Source organism: Helianthus annuus, chromosome 9 (genome assembly GCF_002127325.2).
Source record: "Helianthus annuus cultivar XRQ/B chromosome 9, HanXRQr2.0-SUNRISE, whole genome shotgun sequence".
Taxonomy (NCBI): domain Eukaryota; kingdom Viridiplantae; phylum Streptophyta; class Magnoliopsida; order Asterales; family Asteraceae; genus Helianthus; species Helianthus annuus.
Window position 1 is genome coordinate 130,777,524 of NC_035441.2, and position 24,455 is coordinate 130,801,978.

At 44.2% G+C, this 24,455-nt stretch overlaps 1 protein-coding gene across 1 annotated transcript; it reads left to right on the forward strand.

The window, feature by feature from the left end:
• Positions 1–538: 538 nt before the first annotated feature.
• LOC110876366 lies at positions 539–1,099 on the forward strand. Its single transcript, XM_022124538.1, has 2 exons — positions 539–557; positions 609–1,099. The coding sequence occupies exons 1-2, from the start codon at positions 539–541 to the stop codon at positions 1,097–1,099; spliced, it is 510 nt and encodes a 169-aa protein (XP_021980230.1).
• The last annotated feature ends 23,356 nt before the right edge of the window (positions 1,100–24,455 follow it).

Sequence of the window (24,455 nt, forward strand, 5' to 3'; positions counted from 1 at the left end):
GCCCCCATAGCGCCGCCAACACCACTACGGCGGGCGCTATTGGGTGTTTTTTTCCAGCTCCTGTGAAAATCATAGCGGCGTGAGGGGGGATTATTTCATATACTAACACACATATATATACAAAATCGTCGGGTGAGTGGTTCATTTGCTCATGCCCTTGCCGGAGGAAATGTTGGGTCGGGTAGTGGGGCACCTCGTGGCGGGCCTAGTCAGCAAATGCCGGGGTTAACAATACCGGGCCAACTTTTAAGGGGGCTAGTAGTAGTGGCCCGTAATGTTTCAATTGTGGTGAAACGGGTCATCGTCAAGCTGAGTGTAAAAAGGCCGGTAAACAACACTACAAACGAGTCTGAGGATGACCAGTATGAAGAGTACGAAAATACCCCAGTGTACGATGAAGAAACTGAATACGAGGAAGAGTCTACGAGGAAGAGGTTGTGACTGGTGATGTTGGGGTGAACCTGGTAGTCAGGCGCTCTTACTATACACCAAAGGCAGATTGGGATGACTGGCTTAAGCATAACATCTTCCACTCAACATGTACCATTTTGGGAAAGGTTTGAACGTTTATTATTGATTCTGGAAGTTGTTATAATTTGATTCTAAAGAGGCTGTCCAGAAGTTGGCTTTGAAGAGAGAGAGTCATCCCAAGCTTTATAAGCTTCAGTGGCTTAAAAAGAGAGGCGAAGTAACGGTATCTAAGAGAGCCCTTGTTTCTATTTCTATTGGGTTCACATATAAAGATGATGTGTGTCATGTGGTCCCTATGGACTCGTGTCACTTATTGTTGGGTAGACCTTGGGAGTATGAGCATAGTATAGAGCATAATGGGCGGTCCAATACTTATAGCTTTCTGTTTGATGGTGTGAAGATAACTCTTGTTCCTAGCAAGCCTAAGCAGCTAACCACAAAACATTCGGGTACTCTGTTGACCCTTAGTCAGTTTCAAGATGAGCTGGAGGAAGCAGACAATGTTTTTATTTTGATAGGGAAGCCAGTGCCTGAGGAAGTCAAAATTCCTGAATGTACGGTTCCGCTATTTGAGGAGTTTGTTGATGTTTTCCCTGATGATTTACCTGCCAAATTGCCACCCTTATGAGACATCCAACACCACATTGATTTGGAACCGAGGGCCCAACTACCCAATAAGCCCCATTACAGAATGAGCCCAAAAGAGCATGAGGAATTGCGTCGACAGGTTGAAGACTTAATTTCTAAAGGGTATGTTCGGGAAAGCATGAGTCCTTGTGCTGTTCCTGCTCTGTTGACTCCAAAGAAGGATAGAACACGGTGTATGTGTGTTGACAGTCGTGCAGTCAACAAGATCACTGAGAGGTACAAATTTCTAATTCCCCGACTTGATGATTTACTTGACCAAATTAGCGGTGCCACTATTTTCACAAAACTAGACTTGAAGAGTGGGTACTACCAGATTCGACTTAGCTCTGCTGATGAGTGGAAAGCCGCCTTCAAGACTCATGAGGGGTTGTATGAATGGTTAGTGATGCCTTTTGGTTTATCGAATGCCCCTAGTACGTTTATGCGCGTCATGAACCAATTGTTTAGGCCCTTTATTGGTAAATTTGTGGTCATCTATTTTGATGATGTCCTTATTTATAGCCCTGATTTTAATGAGCATGTAAGGCAGGTTTTGACCTTGCTCCATAGGGATAACTTGTATACAGCCAAGAAGAAGTGTCTTCATGGTCCCTAAGGTCCTGTTTTTGGGATATGTTGTTTCTGGTGACGGCATACAGGTGGATGAATCAAAAGTAGCGGCTGTTAAGCAATGGCCAACTCCCACTACGATAACTGAAATACATAGTTTCCATTGTCTTGCTTCATTTTATAGACAGTTCTGTTACACCCCAACCGATGGCGGAAACATCGGGGCGTGGCACTGAGCGAAACAGATTGTCCAGAAGTTTCCATAACGACTAAGATTACCAATTATTTAAATCATCACGTCCCAATTACCACCGAAATCTATGACACACGAACGGAGCATGTCTTCAAAGGTACTAATCGTTCTTTCAGTCTGACCGTCGGTTTGAGGATGAAAAGCGGTACTTATATTAAGCGTAGTACCGAGAGCTGTTTGAAACGTTTCCCAAAGACGCGACGTAAATCGAGCATCACGGTCAGAGATGATGTCGCGAGGCGTCCCATGTCGACAAATGATCTCATCGGTGTAGATTCGGGCTAATCTTTCTACCTTGTAATCTTCTCGTATCGGCAGAAAATGAGCACATTTGGTCAAACGGTCAACGACAACCCAAATGCTTTCGTGACTTGATGGCGTACGCGGAAGTTTCGTTATAAAGTACATAGCTATACTTTCCCACTTCCACATAGGGATTGGGGGTTGTTCAAGCAAGCCAGAGGGTCTTTGGTGCTCAGCCTTGACTTTCGAGCAAGTCAGGCACTTCGAAACATAGAGAGCGATATCCCTTTTCATGCCCGACCACCAGTACTTGTAGCGAAGGTCCTGGTACATCTTATCGGCACCAGGATGAATAGAATATCGAGACTTGTGGGCTTCGTACATCAAAATCTATCGCAAATCGGTCCGCTTGAGGATTCAAATTCGGTTCAAATAATGGAATATCCCATTCGACTTATTCACAAGATGGGCTCCATCGTGATAGATTCTTTCCTTCTTAAAGGTGCGTTCGGTAAAACAAGCATGTTGGGCTTCGCGGATGAGGATTTCGAGATAATGCTGGGCGGGAACATTACGAGCGCTATGCTAATAGCTTCGTCGGCTTAGAGCGTCGGCAATGACATTTGCTTTGCCTGGATGATAGCGAATCTCACAGTCGTAATCGTTGAGAAGTTCTACCCACCGGCGTTGACGCATATTTAGCTCTTTCTGGTCAAAGATATGTTGTAGGCTCCTATGATCGGTGAAGATCGTACACTTGGTACCATACAGGTAGTGTCGCCAAATCTTTAACGCAAAAACAACTGCGCCTAGCTCAAGGTCGTGGGTTGTATAGTTCTTCTCGTGGATCTTGAGCTGACGAGATGCGTAGGCGATAACCTTGTCTCGTTGCATGAGAACACAACCAAGACCAAGGTTCGAGGCATCACAATAGACGATTAAGTCGTCGTTTCCGTCGGGTAAAGTGAGGACGGGAGCATTGCAAAGCATATGCTTGAGGGTTTAGAAAGCAAACTCTTGTTCGGTTCCCCAAACAAAAGGCTTGTCTTTATGCGTAAGAGAGGTAAGTGGCACGGAGATTTTAGAGAACCCTTCGATAAATCGTCGATAATAGCCCGCTAGTCCGAGAAAAGAACGAACTTCAGACGGGTTCTTCGGTGTAATCCAACTCTTAACAGCTTCAATCTTCACTGGATCGACATGAATACCTTGACTATTGACAATATGACCGAGGAATTGAACCTCCTCCAGCCAAAATTCGCACTTGGAGAACTTGGCATAGAGTCGATTCCCTTGGAGCAGTTCGAGAACCAAACGTAGATGTTGCGCGTGTTCGGTTTTCGACTTGGAATAGATCAGGATATCATCGATGAACACGATGACGAAGCGGTCAAGAAATGGTTTACACACGCGATTCATCAGATTCATGAAAACCGCGGGTGCATTAGTTAGACCAAAAGGTATAACAACGAACTCATAATGGCCGTCACAAGTGCGAAAAGCAGTTTTGGGTATATCCTCCTCTTAGATGCGTAGCTGGTGATAGCCTGAGCGTAGATCGATCTTCGAGAAACACGTAGCACCTTGTAGCTGGTCAAACAAATCATCGATTCGAGGCAGGGGATAACGATTCTTGATTGTCAACTTATTCAATTCTCGATAGTCGATGCACATCTTGAACGACCCATCCTTCTTTTTGATGAAGAGGACTGGTGCGCCCCACGGAGAGGTGCTCGGGCGAATGAAGCCTTTATCAAGCAATTCCTGGAGCTGACTCGAGAGTTCACGCATTTCGGACGGAGCGAGTCGATAGGGAGCTTTAGCAATAGGGTTCGCTCCAAGAATGAGGTCGATACGAAAGTCGATATCACGACTTGGCGGAAGTCCGGGAAGATCCTCAGGGAAAACGTTAGGAAATTCTCGAACCACTGGAACATCGTTTACACTAGGTCTTCCTTTCTTTTCCTTCTCCGCTACTACAATATTAGCCAAGAAAGCTCTGTATTCCTTGCCGAGATACTTGCTAGCTTGGACACATGACATGAGTTTAAAACCTTTCGAGGGAGTTTCGCCATAAACATACAGTTGGTCACCATTCGCGAGCGAGAATCGAATCATCTTATCAAAGCACACAACTTCAGCATGGGTTTCTCGAAAAAAGTCCATGCCTACTATGATGTCAAAACTTCCGAGCTGCATCGGAATGAGATCAATCGGAAAGACGTAACTATTGAGCTTAAGAGTACAATCACGAAGAACAGAATTAACGGCGACAGTTCTTCCGGTGGCAACTTCGACATCGAACGTTGAGGGGAGATGGGAGCGCTTACTATTAAGGAGCTTTTCGAACTCAAACGATGCAAAACAGTTATCGGCTCCAGTATCAAACAAACATGAAGCATAAATACCATTCACGAGAAACATACCATTGACCACGTTGTTGTCACCCTAGGCTTGGCGCACATTGATGTTAAAGGTTCGGGCGCGGGCGGCTTGTTGCTGTTGAGGCTGTTGCTGCTGCTGCTGTTGCTGAGGCTGCTGATGCCGTGGCTCTTGTTTCACAACACTGTTCGGGCACATTTTCGCGAAATGGTTGGGATCAGTGGATCACCACACGCGAAGCAGACTCTTGCGTTGATCGCGGGTGCCTGAGCCGCTTGCTGGCCTTGTGGGGCAGGAAGTAGAGCTTGATGAGCAGTAGCTTGAGCTGGTGCTTGTCGAGCACCTGTACGACAGTTGGCAGTGAAGTGGCCGTACATGTTGTAATGCACATAAAATCGGCAGGCAATACCCACTGGATGATGGTAGGTACATGTCGTGCAAGCAGGGTGAGGACCAGTGTAAGCACGCTTTGCAGGCGGTGCGTGGGTGACTGGTGCTGTAGCTGATCGGTGCTGAGTCTGCTGTGGAGCTGGTACAGCTTGGAGCGGGGCAGCAGTAGTGACATCACAGTTCTTGTTGCTGGAGTTGCTGTTCTTCTTATTGCGACGAGAGGACGTTGATGACTGAGGAGCAGTGGTGGTTTCAATGGTTGGTGCGGCGGTAGCTTGATGCTGGTTCTTGGCAGTTTTATCCCAAAACCCAGCTTTGACTCGCTTGTCGTTGATCTCGGCGGCAAGCAGGTAAGTTTCCTCGATTGTTGCTGGCTTTGAGGCATGCACAAAATCTGCAACACAATCCGGCAGAGCTCGGATATACTTCTTGATCGTCATATCAGCAGTCTTCACTTGATCAGGACAGATTATACTGAGCTGATTGAAGCGAGCAGTTAAAGAAGCGTTGTCACCATCCTTCTGCTTCAGATGCTAGAATTCGTCCTCCAACTTTTGGCGCTCATGGGGAGGGCAAAACTCTTCCAACATGACGTTCTTCAACTCATCCCATGTTAGACCATAAGCTGCATCGTTTCCGCGTTTATTCCTCTCGGCCGTCCACCAGTCTAAAGCACGGGACTGGAAGACGCCAGTAGCATTCAGAGTGCAGAGATTGTCAGGACAGCCACTCTGGCGCAGGGTGACCTCGATCGAATCAAATCATTGGAATAAAGCCGTAGGGCCATCTTCGCCAGTGAATTCTTTCGGTACGCAAGCTTTGAAATGTTTGAAGCTAAAAGCAGCTTTAGGAGTAGCTTTAGGAGTTTTAGTCCTGGACTCCTCCGAAGACTTGCTCACATTCTCGTATAGTTCACTCACGATCTGAGGAACAACCTTCGCCACTTGCTTAACGACGAGTGCAGCAAGGCGTTTGTCTCTCTGTTCTTGACGAGTAGTTCGGGGGTGACGGGGTCCAGATGACGACATTGTCTGCAACAGACATCGCCATAGGACTCAAACACAATAAAATCGAATCTCACCTCACACGTCTAATACCACTAAAGCTCAGGATCACGATCACGTAAACACATAGGCACACAATCACATATTCACATAAGCACAGAAGCACATAAGCACGTAAAGCACAGAAACACATAAGCACAGAAGCACGAGAGGCAGTCAGAATACAAAAACCTATCAATCAAAGTCCGCGCGCGTTCGAGAATAGCGATTGCGATTAGCGAATACACAGCGAGTAGTATAGCATAAACGAGTAACATAGCATACGATCATCCATAAGTAGCGATTTGTTAGCGTGTTGAGATAGATGTGCAGTGCGGGTTGTGTGTGTCGATCAAAGCGATAGCAAAAAGCGAATAAATCATCAAAAATCGTAACACATAAACAGATAAAATCACATAATACACACATAATCCACATAAAACGACGAATATCAGAGTCGGCAGTTGCGAGCTCAGAATCGAAACATGTAAAAATCGAGAATAGATTGTCTGCGGCTTGATAGACATTGACTACCCAAAGTGGTTCGACTATTCACAAGGACTTTCAGTACACACTTTGATTTTCGGGACTGTGCTCTCGCCTCGAATATGGGCGATCGGCACGCATCCTTACAGCTATAGTGCAACTTCAAGTCGTTGGAGTCCGTCGAGACTTTGGTGAGAGTTTTGTAAAACCAAAAATAGAGATCGGAACAAGTCATCAAGGTTCGGGTTTCACCCCTGACTTAACAACTTCATTCCTGTTTTAATAAAATAAGGAAGAATTGTGCATCAAAGTATGGATTTCACTCCTGATTCAACGCGAATTCTCCCGTTTATAGGTAAAATGCGGGTCGAACAAGCAATTTAGTTGAGAGTTTGCGGTTTTCACACCTAATCTCGACCTAATCACTTGTTTATTTTCGAAAATTAGAGTGCAGTGATAGTGTAGTGTAGGCGAGAATAGCGAGAAATAGCAAGTAAGTTCGTACAAAACCCCTATAGGGTGTGCACAAGTCGGTCTTTTGGTACCTAACTATAGACTAGGTTGTTTCTAAGACATCGACCCGAATTAGGTCGAGTCTTGCCTAATTCCCTATAGTTATGGATCTGATACCAATCTGTCACACCCCAACCGATGGCGGAAACATCGGGGCGTGGCACTGAGCGATACAGATTGTTCAGAAGTTTCCATAACAACTATGATTACCAATTATTTAAAACATCACGTCCCATACCATGACATAAAAAGTAACATAATTATTACAGGCAAAGTCAAGACAAATTGTTCTGTTTCGACAACTCAGAATTTAAATACAGACAATTCATTTATTTGTTTCTAGACCTTTCCTAGCCTCGATTTCACAGCAAGCCAAGCATTTAAACATTTTAAGCACCTGCCATATACGTTAAAGTAAAAGTCAATACACATAGTGTAAAGGTGAGATACAACTTTAATAGATATTATAGAGTTCGAAATCGTTTATGCATAACGAGCACGTACACAGTGTGAAATGAAGCACGTAAGTTATCGACATGATCCTATCAATACCAATGACTACGGGTTGACTACCCGAGGCAGTTCGTAATACACACTCACCACTGTGAGCCATGTAATTAATTGTCCTTAACAACCCTTGAGTGAACAGGTGCTGAGTCCAAACTATAGTACTATCGTTGCTAAGGAAGGCAGACAGCAATCCATGTGTAAACATAACAAACAAGCATTCATTAAGTCACGTATAACATGCGGTAACGGTTAACGTTTAAAGTATTGCGTAGTGTGTTCGATGTGATTTAGAATAAGTAACGTATGTAATACCCAAAAGTGCGTAAAGCAAAAAGGGTTCGAGTATACTCACAGCGATGATGGATTGAAGGGAGCGCTAGAGTAAGATTAGCCTGATAAGAATGATAGCATAAACAATAAGCGGCGCGTAAAACGATACAAGGTGTCAAGGTATCGGACGGTAATCCGATCGGATGGTAATCCGATCGGATGGCCGGTCGATCGGATGGCAATCCGTTCAGATGGTCACCCGATCGGGTGGCCATTCGATTGGATTGTCATCTCGCTTGGTGAGGATGCGTTTGTGTATGATAGCTTGCCTTTTGAAGTTTTCATTCTAGCATTTTGAAAACAGAGAAGTATCTCTACCCTTCAGGTCGGTCGATCGAACGACGGTTCGGTCGGACGGCGATCCGTGTGACAACTCCAGTTTCCGAGATTCCACTTTCGCATTTATTGCACGTTAACTGTTTGTCTAGTTGTTTACTTACACAATTTGTTTGCTTTGTAACTGTATACGTTGTGATATGATAAAGTGTATTGTGATTGTTGCATGGTTATGTGTTATTTTACGAATGATTTGACAAATACATGAACTTGATGATAAAACTGTAAATTATGTGTGGTGTGTGTGTTTTATGTAAAAGATGATACTTAAGGGTGAGTAGAGTAGTTAGTGAAATCTTAATAACCTCTAACCCTAATCTCTCTCACAAATCATTGTACGTATCTTCAATCTTCCTCTACAATCATCTCCTGCAATCATCTTTTTCATCATTCTTGGTGGCACAAGCTCTCAATCATCACTTTTGATCTCTCTCTTCATCTAGAATCAATCTTAGGTAAATGTTTAATGATTATTTGTTGTTAATCATTGATTATTTGATTCTTGCAAACCCTAGTTCTCCAAATAATGGTTCTGTGTTTATTGATCCTCCTGATTATTATGAAATGGTTTGTGAATAGTTGTGTAATCAAATGCCTGACAATGAGATGCATGATATGTTAGAATTGGTTGATTGTCTACTAGGTTACAGCATTTGCCAATGAATGAAAAGTAGGGTTTTGATCGTAACCTGTAACTGTTCCATTGAAAACTGTGATTTGGTTTTGAATATTTTGCATGATTGTTAGTCCGAAGATTTGTGTCAGGGTTTTGTGAAGTCACAAAAATCCGAGTTTTGTAAATGAATCATGGTCCGAATTATATAAGTGAAACATGGTCCGAATATTATAAGGACTCCCTGAGTCCGAGTTTTATGAAATGCACAAGGTCCGACTTTTTGATGCATGAATGGTCCGACTTTTGGATTGAACACATGGTCCGACTTTTGTGATGTAATGTATGGTCCGACTTTTTAAGTATTGATACATGGTCCGAGTTTTAAGAGGGGGTGTTTGGTCCGAGTTTTGTGGGGGTGCTTGGTCCGAACTTTGTGAAGGGAAAGCATGATCCGAGTTTGTTGATGCTATATGGTCCGAATTTCATGTATAAATAAGTGTCTGAGTTTATTGCAAACACCAGTGTAGAGCCTAATGTTAACACTAGGGATCCGAGTTTACTTATAATGCCAAGTTCAAAACCCTGTATGAGGAACACTTTGCATGCTACTGTATGTTACTGTATATTACTGTATGTTACTGTATGTTACTGGATGATACTGTATGTATGAACAAGCTATGTCATGTCATTCTGTACACAACTATTACACGGAACACAGTTGTTTGGACATCAAGGAATTGTAAACCCTAATTGAACGTAAACACTTACATCGAGTTTATGTGCAATGTACCCTAGGTCGTGTGTAACGGACCTAACCATTAATTAACACTAGAAGCACAATAACAAACCGAGCAAACCAAGGTGAGTTCACACTCTTACCAAGGCATGGGATTCCCGGGGTAGGGAATGGGATTGGATGATTATCTGTATTTACGTTGTTGTTGGGAATTATGAAATACTGACCTCGGTTGGGAAAGGTCACTTATAGATACTGCGAGACTAGTGATACATGGGGAAGCCCCCACTACTCTTCGCACACATGCTTGTGATGGCCGCGATACTGATACTGATCTTCGCACACATGCCTGGAATGGCCGCGATACTGATACTAAACTTCGCACACATGCCTGGAGGGCCGCGATACAAATAAAACTAGTCTACAATACATGGGAAACCCCCACTAATCTTCGCAAACAATGCCTGGAGGGCCTCGATGTAATTATAAACGATACATGGGTTACTAAACAAACAAACGTTTTACAGAAGGAACACTTTTACTAAACAACGCACTGTGAACTCGCTCAACTAGTTATTGACTCTCTGTTACATGCCTTGCAGGTCGTTAGGTATACATGGAGCTTGCACTGGGAGGCGTGGTCGTTGTGGTCAAGGATCGTGAATGCTTTGATTTAACATTTTGACATTACATATTCATACTTATGTTGGGTTTATTTTCATGCTTCCGCTAAGCATTAATATTGCACTTATGTTTTGAACACCTTTCCTATTGGTTTGGTTGAAATACATTTACTTTTACTTATTATTTACATGTGCAATATGATTGGTGGCTTGATCCTGGTCAGTCACGCTCCCAAGCGGTGATACTCCGCGGGTGGATTTTGGGGGTGTGACAGATTGGTATCAGAACCATTGGTTATAGAGAACTTGGTTTTAATATGGGGAAAACGTTTTTATTAAAACCAGACTATAACCAGTACAGTGCTCAACGATCCACAACGACACATCGCTCCACGTGCAAGGCTCAACATCATAGGTACTACTATTCATGTTTACTTTACCTACTTGCTAGAATTACATAGAACTTTGCTCGTGGTATGCTTAGATTACCTTGTCTACTATTCGTTATTGATTGAGAACACTTGTGTGCTTACTCTCTTCTGTCATCGCGCTATTCCCGAACCTTTCTCACTTATGTTACATTTGCTATGAAGATCATGGCCGGACGTATTAACTTGACTCAAGCCCAGTTGACGGCTCTCATCAACGAACAAGTTGCTGCGGCACTTGTAGCTGCATAAGCAGGTAGTATACCCCGCAGTTGTGACTCACACTAGGATCTTTAGATCCTACATTTCCTAAACCAACTCTTGTGTTTAACCTTGTCCTATTCTTACACACTAGGTCAACACGCTCAGCAACCTGTTTGCACTTTCAAGAACTTCATGGATTGTCGTCCTAGCATGTTTAGTGGCACTGAAGGAGCGGTGGGACTCCTCCATTGGTTTGAAAAGTTCGAGCTTGTGTTTGAGATGTGTGAATGCCCTGAGGCTCGCAGGGTGAAGTACGCCACTGGCACACTGGAAGGAATCGCGCTGACTTGGTGGAATGCGCAAGTTCAACTTTTAGGATTGGCAGTTGCTAACGCCACTCCTTGGAATGATTTCAAGGAGCTGATTAAACGGGAATACTGCAAACGTGACGACATCCACAAGTTAGAGGTGGAGTTCTTTCATTTGAAGATGACTGGGTCGGAAATTGAGGCATATACTAAAAGGTCAAACGAACTGGCCGTTCTGTGTCCAACTATGGTGGACCCTCCTAACAGACGTATTGAGTTGTATCTCAAAGGGCTGGCACCAGAAATTCAAAGCCACGTGACATCGACCAACCTTGCTAACATCCAGGATATTCAGTGTCTTGCTCATCGCCTCACAGGCGAGGCAGTGGAACAGAACAGGCTGCCTAAACGTATCAGTGTTACCGGTGCTACTACTTCCGCTACTCTCAGTGATAACAAACGGAAATGGGATGGGGATTCCAACAAAGGTTCAGCTACAGCTCAGTCATAGGTTCAGCAGCGCAAGACTGATAACTACAAGAGCCCTGGTCAGCAAGCTTCGGGTAATCAAAGACAGGGTGGATATCGGGGAAATCTCCCAAGGTGCAATACTTTCAACAAGCACCACAACGGCCAGTGCAACAAGGGTCGTTGTCAGCGGTGCCTCAATATGGGTCATGAGGCTAAAGATTACAGGAGCTCACGACCTACGAACCAGAATCAGCAACAACAACCACCTGCTCCACGAAACCAGCAGCAACAACAGCAGCGAGGAAACAGAGGATGCTATCAATGTGGTGCTGAAGGCCACTTCAAACGTGACTGCCCCAGTTAAACCAGAACAAGAACAACAACAATAACAACAATAAGGGCAATGGCAACTACAACGGGGGAAACAATAATGGCAATGATGCTAGGGGTCGTGTGTTCGTGCTGGGGCAGGGTGATGCAAGGAATGATCCTAACGTGGTTATGGGTAAGTTTCTTCTCGACGACTTTTATGTTACTATATTGTTTGATTCGGGTGCGGATACCAGTTATGTGTCTCTAAAAGTTAGTCAAATGTTAAAACGTACACCAACACCCTTAAACACCAAACATGTGGTAGAGTTAGCCAACGGTAAAAGTTTAGAGGTCGCACATGTAGTCAAAGGTTGTAACATCATTTTAGCCGGTCAGACTTTCTCCATCGACCTCATTCCTATAGTTCTGGGTAGTTTCGACATCGTTATTGGTATGGATTGGTTATCCCAGCAACAAGCAGAGATCTTATGCAAGGAGAAGATCGTTCGTATTCCCCGTTCGGGTAAAGAACCTCTCGAGGTTCAAGGCGACAAGAGTGGTGCTGTGGTTGGCATCATCTCCTTTTTGAAGGCTCAGAAATGTTTGCAAAAGAGTCACACTACCATTTTGGCACTTGTTACAGATGCGTCAACGAAAGAGAAGAGATTAGAGGATATCCCTGTTGTACGAGATTTTCCTCAAGTGTTTCCTGAAGATCTACCTGGACTACCGCCTCAACGCCAGGTCGAATTTCAGGTTGAATTAGCTCCTGGAGCAGCACCAATAGCTCGCGCACCATATCGTTTAGCTCCAACTGAACTGGAAGAATTATCTAAACAACTGCAAGAACTCTTGGATAACAGTTTTATACGTCCTAGCTCTTCGCCCTGGGGAGCTCCAGTACTGTTTGTGAAGAAGAGAGATGGAACTTTCAGGATGTGCATAGATTACCGCGAACTGAACAAGGTGACAGTGAAGAACCGCTACCCTCTGCCACGTATTGACGACTTGTTCGACTAGCTGCAAGGGTCGAGCTACTACTCCAAGATTGACCTGAGGTCAGGTTACCATCAGCTGAGAGTCCAGGATGAGGACGTCTCTAAAACAACATTCAGAACTCGCTACGGTCACTACGAGTTTCTAGTTATGCCATTCGGGCTAACGAACGCGCCTGCGGTTTTCATGGATCTTATGAACAGGGTGTGCAAGCCTTATTTAGACAAGTTTGTGATTGTCTTCATCGACGACATACTGATCTACTCCAAGAGTCAGGAGGAACACGAGCAGCATCTACGACTTATCTTGGAACTTCTTCGAAAGGAACAACTGTACGCCAAGTTTTCAAAATGCGACTTCTGGCTTCGTGAAGTTCACTTTCTAGGCCATGTGGTAAACAAGGATGGGATTCACGTTGATCCATCCAAGGTAGATTCGATCAGGAACTGGCCTGCACCGCGTACACCAACGGAAATACGCCAATTCTTGGGTTTGGCGGGTTATTACAGACGGTTCATCAAAGACTTCTCAAAGATCGCACAGCCACTTACATTGCTGACACAGAAAGGTGTTACCTATCGATGGGGTAATACACAAGAAACAGCTTTTCAACACCTAAAGGATAGGCTATGCAGTGCTCCTATTCTCTCATTGCCAGAGGGCACGGATGATTTTGTGGTCTACTGCGACGCGTCGATTCAGGGTCTTGGTTGTGTATTGATGCAAAGGGATAAAGTCATTGCCTACGCTTCACGGCAACTTAAAGTTCACGAGCGGAACTACACTACACAAGATTTAGAACTTGGAGCTGTTGTTTTCGCGCTTAAGATATGGAGACACTACCTGTACGGTACCAAGTGCACTATCTACACCGATCACAGGAGTCTCGAGCATATTTTCAAGCAGAAGGAATTGAACATGCGACAACTTCGATGGGTCGAGCTACTTAATGATTACGAATGCGCTATCAAGTACCATCCAGGCAAAGCTAATGTTGTGGCTGACGCCCTCAGTCGGAAAGACACTACGCCTAGACGCGTGCGAGCATTACAACTTACTATTCAGTCTAGTCTTCCTGCACAGATACGAGATGCTCAGGTAGAAGCATTAAAACCAGAAAACGTCAGGGCTGAAGCCCTACGCGGCTCAAGGCAACGGTTAGAACAAAGGGAAGACGGCGCCTACTACGTAACAGGACGCATTTGGGTTCCACATTATGGTAACTTACGCGAGCTGGTAATATATGAGGCTCATAAGTCCCACTACTCGGTACATCCACGTTCGGATAAAATGTACCACGATCTTAGAACTACGTATTGGTGGCCTAGCATGAAGGCCCACATAGCAACTTACGTCGGCAAGTGTTTGACCTGCGCGAGGGTCAAGACGGAATACCAGAAACCATCAGGCCTACTTCAGCAACCAAAGATACCACAATGGAAATGGGAGGAAATTTCCATGGATTTTGTTACTGGCCTGCCTAGATCCCAGCGTTGGAGCGATACTATTTGGGTGATCGTGGATCGACTCACAAAGTCTGCTCACTTCTTGGCTATCAAGGAAACTGACAAGTTCTCTACACTAGCAGACATTTACTTGAAAGAAGTTGTTTCGAGGCATGGAGTGCCAACCTCTATTATTTCGGATCGTGATGCACGATTCACTTCAGAACTGTGGCAAGCAATGCACAAATCCTTTGGCTCACGGCTAGACATGAGCACAGCTTATCATCCCCAGACAGATGGGCAGTCTGAGCGCACTATCCAGACCCTAGAAGACATGCTTCGGGCATGTGTTATTGATTTCGGCAACAGCTGGGAAAAGCATCTCCCTCTAGTGGAGTTTTCATACAATAACAGTTACCACACCAGCATTCAAGCCGCTCCATTCGAGGCATTATACGGACGTAAATGCCGATCACCTCTTTGTTGGGCAGAGGTGGGTGATAGTCAGATCACAGGTCCAGAAATGGTAGTTGATGCAACTGAACGGATTGCACAGATACGACAACGCATGGCGGCAGCTCGTGACCGTCAGAAAAGCTACGCTAATAAACGCAGAAAACCGCTCGAGTTCCAAGTTGGGGATCGAGTGCTACTCAAAGTCTCACACTGGAAGGGTGTGGTTCGTTTTGGTAAATGAGGCAAGCTCAATCCGCGGTATGTTGGACCGTTCGAAATCATTGAAAGAATAGGCAAGGTGGCCTACAAACTGAACTTACCAGCAGAACTCGGTGCAGTTCATAACGTTTTCCACGTGTCGAATCTGAAGAAGTGTCTGTCAGATGAGACCCTCATAGTTCCTTTGAAGGAACTCACTATCGACGAACAGTTGCACTTCGTCGAGGAACCTGTTGAAATCACGGACCGGGATGTTAAGGTCCTCAAGAACACTAGAATACCTCTTGTACGAGTTCGTTGGAACTCCGGTCGTGGCCCAGAGTATACTTGGGAACGAGAAGACCAATCGGAACTCAAATATCCCCAGTTATTTTAGAACAATGCAACTACTACTGAGACTGAAGCTACTACAGAATTTCGGGACGAAATTCCAAATCAACGGGGGGATGATGTGACACCCCAGGGAAACCAGTAAACGATACAACTTAACTAGCTTCCTCAGTAACCGCATGCTAAATTTCGGGACGAAATTTCTTTCAAGTTGGGGATAATGTGACAACTCGAGTTTCCGAGATTCCACTTTCGCATTTATTGCACGTTAACTGTTTGTCTAGTTGTTTACTTACACAATTTGTTTGCTTTGTAACTGTATACATTGTGATATGATAAAGTGTATTGTAATTGTTGCATGGTTATGTGTTATTTTACGAATGATTTAACAAATACATGAACTTGATGATAAAACTGTAAATTATATGTGGTGTGTGTGTTTTATGTAAAAGATGATACTTAAGGGTGAGTAGAGTAGTTAGTGAAACCTTAATAACCTCTAACCCTAATCTCTCTCACAAATCATTGTACGTATTTTCAATATTCCTCTACAATCATCTCCTGCAATCATCTTTTTCATCATTCTTGGTGGCACAAGCTCTCAATCATCACTTTTGATCTCTCTCTTCATCTAGAATCAATCTAAGGTAAATGTTTAATGATTATTTCTTGTTAATCATTGATTATTTGATTCTTGCAAACCCTAGTTCTCCAAATAATGGTTCTGTGTTTATTGATCCTCCTGATTATTGTGAAATGGTTTGTGAATAGTTGTGTAATCAAATGCGTGACAATGAGATGCATGATATGTTAGAATTGGTTGATTGTCTATTAGGTTACAACATTTGCCAATGAATGAAAAGTAGGGTTTTGATCGTAACCTGTAACTGTTCCATTGAAAATTGTGATTTGGTTTTGAATATTTTGCATGATTGTTAGTCCGAAGATTTGTGTCAGGGTTTTGTGAAGTCACAAAAATCCGAGTTTTGTAAATGAATCATGGTCCGAATTATATAAGTGAAACATGGTCCGAATATTATAAGGACTCCCTGAGTCCGAGTTTTATGATGTAATGTATGGTCCGACTTTTTAAGTATTGATACATGGTCCGAGTTTTAAGAGGGGGTGTTTGGTCCGAGTTTTGTGGGGGGTGCTTGGTCCGAACTTTGTGAAGGGAAAGCATGATCCGAGTTTGTTGATGCTATATGGTCCGAATTTCATTTATAAATAAGTGTCTGAGTTTATTGCAAACACCAGTGTTAGAGCCTAATGTTAACACTAGGGATCCGAGTTTACTTATAATGCCAAGTTCAAAACCCTGTATGAGGAACACTTTGCATGCTACTGTATGTTACTGTATCTTACTGTATGTTACTGGATGATACTGTATGTATGAACAAGCTATGTCATGTCATTCTGTACACAACTATCACACGGAACACAGTTGTTTGGACATCAAGGAATTGTAAACCCTAATTGAACGTAAACACTTACATCGAGTTTATGTGCAATGTACCCTAGGTCGTGTGTAACGGACCTAACCATTAATTAACACTAGAAGCACAATAACAAACCGAGCAAACCAAGGTGAGTTCAAACTCTTACCAAGGCATAGGATTCCCAGGTTAGGGAATGGGATTGGATGATTATCTGTATTTACGTTGTTGTTGGGAATTATGAAATACTGACCTCGGTTGGGAAAGGTCACTTATAGATACTGCTAGACTAGTGATACAGGGGAAGCCCCCACTACTCTTCGCACACATGTCTGTGATGGCCGCGATACTGATACTGATCTTCACACACATGCCTGGAATGGCCGCGATACTGATACTAAACTTCGCACACATGCCTGGAGGGCCGCGATACAAATAAAACTAGTCTACAATACATGGGAAACCCCCACTAATCTTTGCAAACATGCCTGGAGGGCCTCGATGTAATTATAAACGATACATGGGTTACTAAACAAACAAACGTTTTACGAAAGGAACACTTTTACTAAACAACCCACTGTGAACTCGCTCAACTAGTTGTTGACTCTCTGTTACATGCCTTGCAGGTCGTTAGGTATACATGGAGCTTGCACTGGGAGGCGTGGTCGTTGTGGCCATTTAACATTTTGACATTACATATTCATACTTATGTTGGGTTTATTTTCATGCTTCCGCTAAACATTGATATTGCACTTATGTTTTGAACACCTTTCATATTGGTTTGGTTGAAATACATTTACTTTTACTTATTATTTACATGTTCAATATGATTGGTGGCTTGATCCTGGTCAGTCACGCTCCCAAGCGGTGATACTCCGCGGGTGGATTTTGGGGGTGTGACAGATTGGTATCAGAGCCATTGGTTATAGAGAACTTGGTTTTAATATGGGGAAAACGTTTTTATTAAAACCAGACTATAACCAGTACAGTGCTCAACGATCCACAACGAGCTTCGCTCCACGTGCAAGGCTCAACATCATAAGTACTACTATTCATGTTTACTTTACCTACTTGCTAGAATTACATAGAACTTTGCTCGTGGTATGCTTAGATTACCTTGTCTACTATTCGTTATTGATTGAGAACACTTGTGTGCTTACTCTCTTCTGTCATCGCGCTATTCGCGAACCTTTCTCACTTATGTTACATTTGCTATGAAGATCATGGCCGGACTTATTAACTTGACTCAAGCCTAGTTGACGACTCTCATCAACGAACAAGTTGCTGCGGCACTTGTAGCTGCACAAGCAGGTAGTATACCCTGCAGTTGTGAATCACACTAGGATCCTTAGATCCTACATTTCCTAAACCAACTCTTGTGTTTAACCTTGTCCTATTCTTACACACTAGGTCAACACGCTCAGCAACCTGTTTGCACTTTCAAGAACTTCATGGATTGTCGTCCTAGCATGTTTAGTGGCACTGAAGGAGCGGTGGGACTCCTCCATTGGTTTGAAAAGCTCGAGTCCGTGTTTGAGATGTGTGAATGCCCTGAGGCTCGCAGGGTGAAGTACGCCACTGGCACACTGGAAGGAATCGCGCTGACTTGGTGGAATGCGCAAGTTCAACTTTTAGGATTGGCAGTTGCTAACGCCACTCCTTGGAATGATTTCAAGGAGCTGATTAAACGGGAATACTGCACATGTGATGACATCCACAAGTTAGAGGTGGAATTCTTTCATTTGAAGATGACTGGGTCGGAAATTGAGGCATATACTAAAAGGTCAAACGAACTGGCCGTTCTGTGTCCAACTATGGTGGACCCTCCTAACAGACGTATTGAGTTGTATCTCAAAGGGCTGGCACCAGAAATTCAAAGCCACGTGACATCGACCAACCTTGCTAACATCCAGGATATTCAGTGTCTTGCTCATCGCCTCACAGACCAGGCAGTGGAACAGAACAGGCTGCTTAAACGTATCAGTGTTACCGGTGCTACTACTTACGCTACTCTCAGTGATAACAAACGGAAATGGGATGGGGATTCCAACAAAGGTTCAGCTACAGCTCAGTCATAGGTTCAGCAGCGCAAGACTGATAACTACAAGAGCCCTGGTCAGCAAGCTTCGGGTAATCAAAGACAGGGTGGATATCGGGGAAATCTCCCAAGGTGCAATACTTGCAACAAGCACCACAACGGCCAGTGCAACAAGGGTCGTTGTCAGCGGTGCCTCAATATGGGTCATGAGGCTAAAGATTACAGGAGCTCACGACCTACGAACCAGAATCAGCAACAACAACCACCTGCTCCACGAAACCAGCAGCAACAACAGCAGCGAGGAAACAGAGGATGCTATCAATGTGGTGCTGAAGGCCACTTCAAACGTGACTGCCCCAGTTAAACCAGAACCAGAACAACAACAATAACAACAATAAGGGCAATGGCAACAACAACGGGGGAAACAATAATGGCAATGATGCTAGGGGTCGTGTGTTCGTGCTGGGGCAGGGTGATGCAAGGAATAATCCTAACGTGGTTATGGGTAAGTTTCTTCTCGACGACTTTTATGTTACTATATTGTTTGATTCGGGTGCGGATACCAGTTATGTGTCTCTAAAAGTTAGTCAAATGTTAAAACGTACACCAACACCCTTAAACACCAAACATGTGGTAGAGTTAGCCAACGGTAAAAGTTTAGAGGTCGCACATGTAGTTAAAGGTTGTAACATCATTTTAGCCGGTCAGACTTTCTCCATCGACCTCATTCCTATAGTTCTGGGTAGTTTCGACATCGTTATTGGTATGGATTGGTTATCCCAGCAACAAGCAGAGATCTTATGCAAGGAGAAGATCGTTCGTATTCCCCGTTCGGGTAAAGAACCTCTCGAGGTTCAAGGCGACAAGAGTGGTGCTGTGGTTGGCATCATCTCCTTTTTGAAGGCTCAGAAATGTTTGCAAAAGAGTCACACTGCCATTTTGGCACTTGTTACAGATGCGTCAACGAAAGAGAAGAGATTAGAGGATATCCCTGTTGTATGAGATTTTCCTCAAGTGTTTCCTGAAGATCTACCTGGACTACCGCCTCAACGCCAGGTCGAATTTCAGGTTGAATTAGCTCCTGGAGCAGCACCAATAGCTCGCGCACCATATCGTTTAGCTCCAACTGAACTGGAAGAATTATCTAAACAACTGCAAGAACTCTTGGATAACGGTTTTATACGTCCTAGCTCTTCGCCCTGGGGAGCTCCAGTACTGTTTGTGAAGAAGAGAGATGGAACTTTCAGGATGTGCATAGATTACCGCGAACTGAACAAGGTGACAGTGAAGAACCGCTACCCTCTGCCACGTATTGACGACTTGTTCGACTAGCTGCAAGGGTCGAGCTACTACTCCAAGATTGACCTGAGGTCAGGTTACCATCAGCTGAGAGTCCAGGATGAGGACGTCTCTAAAACAGCATTCAGAACTCGCTACGGTCACTACGAGTTTCTAGTTATGCCATTCGGGCTAACGAACGCGCCTGCGGTTTTCATGGATCTTATGAACAGGGTGTGCAAGCCTTATTTAGACAAGTTTGTGATTGTCTTCATCGACGACATACTGATCTACTCCAAGAGTCAGGAGGAACACGAGCAGCATCTACGACTTATCTTGGAACTTCTTCGAAAGGAACAACTGTACGCCAAGTTTTCAAAATGCGACTTCTGGCTTCGTGAAGTTCACTTTCTAGGCCATGTGGTAAACAAGGATGGGATTCACGTTGATCCATCCAAGGTAGATTCGATCAGGAACTGGCCTGCACCGCATACACCAACGGAAATACGCCAATTCTTGGGTTTGGCGGGTTATTACAGACGGTTCATCAAAGACTTCTCAAAGATCGCACGGCCGCTTACATTGCTGACACAGAAAGGTGTTACCTATCGATGGGGTAATACACAAGAAACAGCTTTTCAACACCTAAAGGATAGGCTATGCAGCGCACCTATTCTCTCATTGCCAGAGGGCACAGATGATTTTGTGGTCTACTGCGACGCGTCGATTCAGGGTCTGGTTGTGTATTGATGCAAAGGGATAAAGTCATTGCCCACGCTTCATGGCAACTTAAAGTTCACGAGCGGAACTACACTACACATGATTTAGAACTTGGAGCTGTTGTTTTCGCGCTTAAGATATGGAGACACTACCTGTACGGTACCAAGTGCACTATCTACACCGATCACAGGAGTCTCGAGCATATTTTCAAGCAGAAGGAATTGAACATGCGACAACGTCGATGGGTCGAGCTACTTAATGATTACGAATGCGCTATCAAGTACCATCCAGGCAAAGCCAATGTTGTGGCTGACGCACTCAGTCGGAAAGACACTACGCCTAGACGCGTGCGAGCATTACAACTTACTATTCAGTCTAGTCTTCCCGCACAGATACGAGATGCTCAGGTAGAAGCATTGAAACCAGAAAACGTCAGGGCTGAAGCCCTACGCGGCTCAAGGCAACGGTTAGAACAAAGGGAAGACGGCGCCTACTACGTAACAGGACGCATTTGGGTTCCACATTATGGTAACTTACGCGAGCTGGTAATATATGAGGCTCATAAGTCCCGCTACTCGGTATATCCAGGTTCGGATAAAATGTACCACGATCTTAGAACTACGTATTGGTGGCCTAGCATGAAGGCCCACATAGCAACTTACGTCGGCAAGTGTTTGACCTGCGCGAGGGTCAAGACGGAATACCAGAAACCATCAGGCCTACTTCAGCAACCAAAGATACCACAATGGAAATGGGAGGAAATTTCCATGGATTTTGTTACTGGCCTGCCTAGATCCCAGCGTGGGAGCGATACTATTTGGGTGATCGTGGATCGACTCACAAAGTCTGCTCACTTCTTGGCTATCAAGGAAACTGACAAGTTCTCTACACTAGCAGACATTTACTTGAAAGAAGTTGTTTCGAGGCATGGAGTGCCAACCTCTATTATTTCGGATCGTGATGCACGATTCACTTCAGAACTGTGGCAAGCAATGCACAAATCCTTTGGCTCACAGCTAGACATGAGCACAACTTATCATCCCCAGACAGATGGGCAGTCTGAGCGCACTATCCAGACCCTAGAAGACATGCTTCGGGCATGTGTTATTGATTTCGGCAACAGCTGGGGAAAGCATCTCCCTCTAGTGGAGTTTTCATACAATAACAGTTACCACACCAGCATTCAAGCCGCTCCATTCGAGGCATTATACGGACGTAAATGCCGATCACCTCTTTGTTGGGCAGAGGTAGGTGATAGTCAGATCACAGGTCCAGAAATGGTAGTTGATGCAACTGAACGGATTGCACAGATACGACAACGCATGGCGGCAGCTCGTGACCGTCAGAAAAGCTACGCTGATAAACGCAGAAAACCGCTCGAGTTCCAAGTTGGGGATCGAGTGCTACTCAAAGTCTCACACTGGAGGGGTGTGGTTCGTTTTGGTAAACGAGGCAAGCTCAATCCGCGGTATGTTGGACCGTTCGAAATCATTGAAAGAATAGGCAAGGTGGCCTACAAACTGAACTTACCAGCAGAACTCGGTGCAGTTCATAACGTTTTCCACGTGTCGAATTTGAAGAAGTGTCTGTCAGATGAGACCCTCATAGTTCCTTTGAAGGAACTCACTATCGACGAACAGTTGCACTTCGTCGAGGAACCTGTTGAAATCACGGACCGGGATGTTAAGGTCCTCAAGAATACTAGAATACCTCTTGTACGAGTTCGTTGGAACTCCCGTCGTGGCCCAGAGTATACTTGGGAATGAGAAGACCAAATGGAACTCAAATATCCCCAGTTATTTCAGAACAATGCAACTACTACTGAGACTGAAGCTACTACAGAATTTCGGGACGAAATTCCAAATCAACGGGGGGATGATGTGACACCCCAGGTGTTTTGGTCAAAAATTACCGAAGCAATTAAGTGATCAAATTAGTTGAGTGAGGTAGTGTGCTAAAAAGTGTGTTGAAAATATGATTGTTAGGTTCTTTGGAAAAACAGTGTTCAGGATACGGCTTAGGATATTGAGCTGTATCTACAATCAAACAATGAGCAATAAAGTAAAGTAAATGACACGAGATGTACGAGGAAAGCCCTTGATCAATCTAGATCGCCGGCATAAAACCTCGGGAGCTGACAATCGCAGCTGCCTAGTTCTTCTTATTGCTTTAAACTTCAGGATACAGTGCAGGATATAGATCAGATCGCTAAGTGTTACAATGAATTTTGTGAAAGTTGCGAGAGAGCAAGTGTTGAGAGTGTGATTGTGATGTCCTAGTTGATCTGATATACCCACTATTTATAGTAACGAATTACAAACTAAAATTCCTATAAACATGGGATGCCCCGAATATTCCAATGTGAACGTTGTAGACCGAGTAATGCGGCTTCAACGGCTTATTGTGAACGACTTGGACCGAGTCTTCAGTAGAAAAGGTCTTCATGAACGTTGCTAGCTTCTAACCCACGTACCTGCATTTAATCCGTTAGTGATCCTGAGGATACCATTCAGGATGTTACCAATATCCTGAGTCAGCATCCCGGATGTAAACAGATACAATAAACAAGATATATATCAAGATATTTTCCAGGATATAGGCTCAGAATTTCACCCATAACAATTGTCCCCAAAAAATGTTACCGTTAAGTATCCTGGTCACTAACGGTTATATTTTTTTTCCCGAAGAACGAGGCAATGAAGAGATAAGACCATTGATGTGATAGCTTTCAACCACCCGGCCTATAATTACTCATCACACCCTATATCTTTTTCATCCTTATCTTCATTTAACTATCTCCGAAGAGAAAAAAGGTAAACACTTTCTCTCAACTTCATCTTCCTTTTTCACCCTCTTCAATATTCCGGCAACATGACAAGGCAGACAAGATCCAGCTCCGGCGATTCCGCCCCCACATTCATTCACCAGAATATTCTCCAAGATCCGGAGAAGGAAATATGCTCCTTCGACAGTGCCCACTTGTCGGCCCTCAAATCCTCCGGCATCTTCCCAAAAGGGACGGTGTTCCGGCCATTTGACCGGGAAATCCGATCGGATATAGTTTCCGACGAGTGGCTGTGTTTCAATGCTTTCCCCTTTACTCTAGGGCTGCAATTTCCTTTTTCTGAATTTATCACCGAGTTTTTTGATGTCACAAAAATTTGCTTCAGTCAAACAATGCCAATGCTTTGGCGAGTCTTGTCCGTTCTTGATCAAATCAAGAACAACCATATCCCTGACCTTTCTGTTCACGATCTCCCTTTAGCATACCGACTTAGGTGCCACGGTTCTTGTCGATTCTTGTTTTATTCTACTTCCAGTGACCCACTAATCCTCCGAGCCACCAGGAATGAAGAGGAATGGAAATCCAAATTCTTTTTCGTAAAAAGAGATTCAATCCCTGGTGGAGCGGATTATCCGGTGCATTGGTTGAAGAAGGGTAGGACTTAGGGTTTAAAGATGATCCTGCCTGTTATCCTGCTTTATATCCTGAACTGACTTTGTCGTTTTCCTGTACAGCTGATTTTAGGAAGCTAGCACCTCCTCTTGCAGATTCTCAGAAAAGAATAGACGCCATCAGGCTCCTTCCAGAAGCAGAGAGAAGTTTCAACCCATCTCCAGTAACTCCAAGCCCTCTTTCAAGCGCAACCATGTCTGGTAAGGATCCTACAAGATATCCTGTAGA